A 7,500-nucleotide genomic window follows, 5' to 3' on the forward strand; every position below is an offset into this window, starting at 1 on the left:
TTGTTGAGACCGTACTTTATATTGAAAGTGAGTTCTTTCTGTATTCTTTCAACCCCGTATATTAAAACTACACATTAAATTTCCGTTTAGGAAATTCCATAAGGTAGTCTAGTATAGAATTAACCTTAGTTTTAATATTTTGGGAGGTTACAGCAATTGACTGAACAGGAAATACAAGTATGTGTCTTTCCTTCTTTCTTTTATAGCTTTTCTATATAAGCTAAATGTTTCAATATAAGTGAAAAGCCTTCACTTGATACTCATGGATTTTTCTTCTATTTACTGGAGGACCATCCGAAGTGCAGGAGTGTGTTCTGTAATGTCCGCAGTAAGAACTTCTGTGGACATCATTATTACAGGAGGCACACAGCATGCGCAGCCTCCAGAGGTGTTCTCCGCTATTGAGACGCTCAGGTTTGTACAGTTTGTTCTAACCTGATTACTGAGGCTTTTGACGACCCTAAGTCAACGGAGTCAAGAGATGCTGCCAGGGAAATGTTACAATCCTGGGTGAGGAGTTTTCAGAAAAACACCTCAGGTCCCTACCTTCCAAATGAGAAGATGAGGGCCTACCTTTTCCCTAAAGCATCGGCTGATGCAATCATCCCCAAGCCTCAGGTGGAGATACCAATTGCCCTGAATCCGGTAGATTCTGAAGTCTCAGCCGCCCTTCAAGACATCCAAGTGGATGATAGGATGTCGGAGGTGTCGGATTCTACTGAGAAGGACCTTCTAGGAGAAGGTCAGGAGGAGGAGCTGTTTCAGACTCCTCAAGTAGAAGAGGTTACGTCGGTTCCGGACCCAGAACCGGTTCCTTCTACATCGTCTGCTATCCCAGATGAACTGGGAAGGACTCTTTCTTCCATTGTTGAGATGATCCAACAAACTCAAAGGAAGAATGATGAGAAGGAAGCTGCAATGAAACTGGAGTTACGAAGACTTGCAGCATCACGTGGGCCCCAGAAGCGGCTCACCGTAAAGGATCTTCCCTTGTGCTCGAATACCAATCCTTGGAGGTATGCCGAACACATGCCAATGATAACCGGGGAGATCGTGATCTCAGAAAAGTTGGGATCAATTCCCCTGGAGGAAGTGCAATTTTGGCCCAACAAAGATTTTTTATCTGGACTGCTATGCCCGTCTTAGGAAGGAGCCAGCCTTAAAGGAGGAGACGGAGCCGGAGGTCATAGTTTTTTACCATAGTAAAGCTCAGACGTTACTAACGAGCTCGATGAAAGAGAGGGGCTTCACTAACTCAAAGGTGCCTGCCTTGAGTAAGAAGCTTCCCTTATTTGTGGCCTCTCGTACCAGAGCCTTTCCCTTCTTGGAAAAGGGATATAAGGCTGCCTTAAATGCGGTGGAGGCAGGGAAACCATGCCCCTCCTTGGAGGAGTGCAAGCCGTTATATCTGACCTTGCCCTTGGACCAATAAGACTGGAAGGACGTACACCTTACCTTCTCAGTCGGGAAACTGGAAGCTGATATTGCTGAACGCCAGTTCGGTGAGGCGCTTCCAAAACTGTCGGAGGCTCTCTTGCGTAGAGAGCAAGAGACATAGGAAAGACTTGCGGCATCGATGTCATTGCAAACAACACTAGAAACGATGGCAAGTGACCCCAAGAACCAGGACATGTTCACAGTTGTGGCCAAAACCCATCTGGCCACAGTTACGAAGGATTTCTATAGCTTTATTAAAGCTAGGAGAGCCTGTAGAGAGTTCGTGTTCGCCTAGGTTGCGGTGAGGCACGAACCGAGGAAACTGATCTCCTCTCGTATTTGGGGTAAAGACCTCTTTCCCAATGAAGTGGTTAAAGAGGTAGTAGACAAAAGGCCTAGGCCATCCTCTCAGCCGGCTAAACCCTACCGACAGCAACATCAACAACAACTTCCTGTGACCGCCGGGCCTCAGACAGTGGCACAACCTTCAACCACGTACCAGCTGGTACCTCAACAAACGGCGACACTGTCGCCAGTTCTTGACCCAGCCTCCAAAAGGCAGACTTCTTCCTTTCGTTCGAGAGCCAGAGGAACAGCCAGAGGTTCTTCTAGACGCCCTTCAAGAGGAAGGGGACCCATGGGAAGACGCGGTCAAGGAGGCAAGGCCTCAGGTCCACAACAGCAGAAGTAGATATTTCCAGTAGGAGGGAGATTACAGCTTTTTAGGGATCGCTGGACCTTCGATCCCTGGGCCCACAGCCTAAATAAGAATGGACTAGGTTGGAGCTGGAGCAGTCCTCCACTTCAATTTTCTCAATTCTTCCAACACTCAACCCCCGCTCTGGAAGAATATGTCCGAGAGCTCTTAGTCAAAAGAGTAATCCGGAAGTTTAAGTCGATCAAATTCCAAGGAAGGCTGTTTTGTGTTCCAAAGGAGGACTCAGAAAAACTCAGAGTCATTCTGGGCATATGCTGTGTCTATAGACTTGTTTGACGCTTATTGGCACGTTCCAATTATTTGTCACCTCTCCCCCTACCTAGGCTTCAAGTTACTTTGATAACTTTACGCCTTCAGAACCATGCCTTTCAGGCTAAACATAGCCCCAAGGATTTTCACGAAGCTCGCGAACGCAGCCATCCATCAGTTACGCCTAAAAGGGGTCCAAGTAGTAGCCTACTCGGACGACTGGCTGGTGTGGGCAGCATCCAGGACAGAATGCATGCAAGCTTCTAAGATAGTGATCCAGTTCCTGGAACATCTGGGATTCAAGATCAACATCAAAAAGTCTCGTCTTTCTCCAGCTCAAAAATTTCGGTGGTTGGGAATCCACTGGAATTTGGAGTCACATCGGCTTTCCATTCCTAGTAAGAAGAGGAAAGAAATAACATGATCTGTCAAGAGACTAGTGAAATCCAAACGGATATCAAGACTCGAACAGGGGAGAGTGCTGGGCTCTCTACAGTTTGCTTCGATAACAGATCCAGTGCTAAGAGCATAGCTTAAGGATGCAACAGGAGTCTGGAGAAAATATGCTTCAAACTCGTGAAGAAATGTCACCTGTCAGCAGTTCACATTCAAGAGTTCCGCAATGTGACAGCGGACGCTCTATCTAGGTTTACACCTATAGAGTCAGAATGGTCCCTTGACGCAGGATCGTTCTCCTTCATCTCGAGTCAAGTCCCAGAGCTGCAGATAGACCTCTTGGCGACGAAAGACAACAAGAAAATAGTTGGTTACGTGTCCCCTTACGAGGATCCGTTAGCGGAGGCAGTGGACGCTATGTCCCTGGGCTAGATCAGATGGTCCTGTATCTATCTGTTCCCTCCGCACACCTCCTTTTGAAGGTCCTCGATATGCTGAGATCCTTCAAAGGGAAAGCTGCAATAGTGGCCCACAAGTGGCCAAATAGCGTGTGGTTCCCTCTGGCATTGGAACTACGATTAAAATTCATTCCTCTACCAGATCCATCCCTGTCTCAGCGAGTACAGAAGTCGACTGTCTTTGCTCCATCACAGAAAACACGGAACCTACATCTCATGAATTTCTCTCCTTAACGATGAGAAAAAGATTCGGTCTTTAAAAGTCGGTTTAGACTTTTGGAGGAAACCAGAAGACATTATGAGGCTTCAGGGAAGAAATAGCTATCCTTTGTCAAGGCGAAGAAACTGAAAGAAATCCCGACAGATTCCTATTTATCATTCTTCATTCACCTTCATGAGCAAGGTTTAGCAGCCTACACAATTCTATTGTTCAAGCCTGCCTTGACAAGTCAGATACCATATGCCTTACGGGTCGACCTTTCTAACGACGTTCTTAATGAACTAGCCCTTCAGCACTTCCAAAGACCATTTGCTTGGTCATTAGATATGATTCCTCATTGTGTATAAATAATGAACAATGAGGAATGTGCTTAGAAGGTTTTGAATTTAAGTCATATTTCTGTTTGTACTCGCCTTGGGGGCCAGAGTTAGTGAATAGTGGCTCTCTTTACAGAGGAAGGCCACGTCCAGTTCTTGGAGGGAGAACTGATTCTATTTCCAGACCCAACATTTCTTACCAGGAACAAGCTACCCACCAACAGGTGGGGTCCCTAGAGAATCTGCCCTCTGGAGGAAGATGCATCTCTATGTCCAGTGGAGTGCCTAAAGGTCTATCTTCATAGAACTTCAGACTTTATGGGAGGACACCTGTTCAGAAGAGAAACCCTGGGTCCAAAGTTTTCTATAACTAAGGGCGAAATTCACCCGTGTTATTCGCAGAATGGATCCAGACAGTACACCCGTTAGTCATGATCCGAGGAAAGTTGCCTCCTCCATAAAATTTCTTTAATTATATGGACTTTGAACATCCTTGTTTGCACACCGGCTGATAGTCATCCAAGACGTTCTTTATGCACTATGCGAAGCAAGTGGAGCAACTTATGAGATCTGTGGTAGCAGCAGGTAGAATTCTTTAACCTTCTGTTTTAAGTCTGCAAGGAACAGTGTAATTAATTTGGGACGATTAATTAAGAGGGTGCGCGTGTAGTCACTGTATGTTACTACACGCTGAGCGATAGGCCACGAAAGTGTCCTTATGAACTGTTCTATTGACGTCGGTAATCTATAGCATAATACGGACACTTGTGCCAAGCGTTTTTTACGCTAGTGTATGTAAACAGTATACAGACTATATCATTATTATTAATAATTCTATTGAAGTGGCAAATCTGTTTCCTAGTAGATGAAACAATATTTTCTGTTGACTGTTTTTCTTTATGCTTTTACACATATCATCCACATTATATAAATTTTATAAATGTGATCTGATATGTTCGTTTATTAAATTTTAATAAACTAGTTCATAATGAACCCTGCGTCTTTTAGCCCACACTCATTTCATTAAAAATGTACTGAGCATTAAGATTAAAATATGGATATTTTTATCATGGTATGTCTCTCGAGACTGTTCCCTGATTCAAGCAAAAGTCCACTCACTCTAACCCTTCCTTGGAAGGCTTGACGTGGTACCCTAACGGGTTGGTGGCAAAGAGGCAAAATTTGTTTCTATGCGGATACAATCATTATCCAATAGTTACTAAGAGTGGTCACTTTGGGGAAGCTATCACAAATTCATTCTGACTTTGGCAACTCTTATACAAACTTTGCTTTATAATGTATAGGGCGAGACCACTATACAAGCTTGTCATTTTGTCATCCATAAGTTTTTATGTACTCCTCGAGACTTTTCCAGAGTCTAGTATGACTCATCCCTGTAGGGGGCTGGAAGCACTAACATAGTTCATGCTTAGATGAAATGATGTATGACGGTAACATCATAGGTCTCTAGGTCTAGACGGACCAGGAAAATACTTTCTTGAGAGTACGGCACTGATTGGGAATCCGCAGATACAGTAATGCTCTGGTAAACTTCAATCAGGACGATATGGTCTGAGCCCAAAAAACGGATTTTGAGCGAAGCGAAAAATCTATTTTTGGGTGAGGTAGCCATGTCGTCCTGATGGAACCGCCCTTCCTTTTATTGTAAAAGGGCTTATTGACCCCTCCCTATAATACAGTATCTGTACCACCTCGTATATCGCTACAAGGAATAAAGAGAGCGCTACCGCCCTCATCAGATACACACTGGAAACGGAATAGGAGAGATGCCTTATGAGCGGCTCTCTTTTCATTCTCGTTTCAGATTCTTGTAACTATTCCCCCTCGAAGCGTTAATACTGTTCGGGGCGAAGATAGCTATGTGACGTGTCAAGAATACGTCCTCTGATATTATGCAATATCCCTGTGAGATTATTTAGGGATATTCGCTCCAGGAGTTAGAATTCTGGATACCTTACGGTAAAATTCTCTGGGAATATCACTGTAGTTAAATATACCCTAGAAAGTTACCTAATAGGAACTTCCATCAGGACGACATTGCTACCTCACCCAAAAATAGATTTTTCGCTTTGCTCAAAATCCGTTATATATATATATATATATATATATATATATATATATATATATATATATATATATATATATATATATATATACTTATCCCCTTTCCAAGTGTGGATAACGTAACATTCTGAAAGGGTTTGTGTATCGCTGAGATCAGCAAAACTATACTAGTCAGGGCCACCCATACTATGTTGGTTTGTAATGAGTGATCATACCAAACCCTTGACATGAATATGAACATGTCTAAAGCCTTTGTTTTTGTTGTGTTTATATATATATATATATATATATATATATATATATATATATATATATATATATATATATATATATATATATATATATATTATATATATATATATACATATATATATATATATATATATATATATATATATATATATATATATATATATATATATATATATATATATATATATATATATATATATGCATGTATGTTGAGATTGACACATACCCTTTTTTCAGAAAGTTGGAAGATTTAGTGTTGGAGAAAGGGGGTCGCCCTGTGCGCAGTCTTGTCGTAACATCATGGAGATCTGGATCTACCTTCATAGGTTAGAGTCACTTGAATCTAATTAAGGAATATGTTGTTTATTCATTTGTTTTTTGTCTCTACAATAAACTCAGAGGAAGTTGTGCTGGATATCGCATTGGAAAGAGCATTAGTAGCAACCGATAGACTATAAAACATATTAAGATTTACTGTTAATTGGTACTACTAGAGGGAAATGCTTAAGCCACGTTCATAAGCAATGAGTGTACGAATGATATATTTCAAATAATAGCGTCACATCACTGACATTCACTAACGTTTTAAAGATTTTGCAGCGAGAGAACAGTACAATAGTGATTTATGTTTCCTTTTAATAGAATTTTGAAGTCATAATAATGTAAAGAAAATAAATAGTCTAGATTCGATAAATTTGTATAGAAATATTCGAATTTTAGAAAAACATTAAAATACTTTTTATAACAGCATTATCAATTTTACTGTATCGTTGGCAGAACACCGCCCCTGCCATGCGTAAGAAAACTTTCTAAGCAAGCTCAAAGAATTTAGACTATTTATAAGAATGAATGCTCAGTATGATTACCTTAACTATTGCTACTATTACTTTAAACTTGTAATACTAATAACAATAATGATATGTGTATTCAGTAAGCATTGTGTTTATAAACACTGAGTGCTTTGCGCAATGCATTTATGTAGCCTACTTCACAAGGTACGAACATTGTAGGCATTACTAAGAGGCCTTTTTAGTGTGGCCCTACCTAAACCCTTAGCTGTATCTTCTTTTTAGCTTTTCACTTGTCATCTGCTCAATTTTCCAATCATAGTGTAACTGAGAATTATCCACAGTTCCTGAACCTGTGACCGATTCACTCAACCCCTTATTCTCTGAAGGAGTCAATTATTGTTCAGAAATTTACTTTATTAAGAAATATTTGAACGGGTAATAACAAGGACATTCGTATGGAATGTAATGGAAATTTTTTTATTACTCTGCCAATCAAAGACAAAGGTTTGAATTTTTTTTTCTATATTTCCTGCAACTTTCGATATTATTATTGCAATGAGTTTAGTATTGCATTTTT

General features: G+C 41.0%; 1 protein-coding gene across 5 annotated transcripts in view; it reads left to right on the top strand.

Moving 5' to 3' along the window:
* The window catches only part of LOC137641347 (carbohydrate sulfotransferase 4-like), a 215,363-nt gene that overhangs the window by 146,157 nt on the left and 61,706 nt on the right, over window positions 1-7,500 (top strand). For all 5 annotated transcript variants that reach the window (XM_068373813.1, XM_068373811.1, XM_068373810.1 and 2 more), the window contains exon 6: window positions 6,370-6,458. In XM_068373813.1, coding sequence (XP_068229914.1) covers window positions 6,370-6,458 — 89 coding nt within the window. The remainder of the gene's footprint in view (window positions 1-6,369; window positions 6,459-7,500) is intronic.

Source organism: Palaemon carinicauda, chromosome 5 (assembly GCF_036898095.1).
Source record: "Palaemon carinicauda isolate YSFRI2023 chromosome 5, ASM3689809v2, whole genome shotgun sequence".
NCBI lineage: Eukaryota > Metazoa > Arthropoda > Malacostraca > Decapoda > Palaemonidae > Palaemon > Palaemon carinicauda.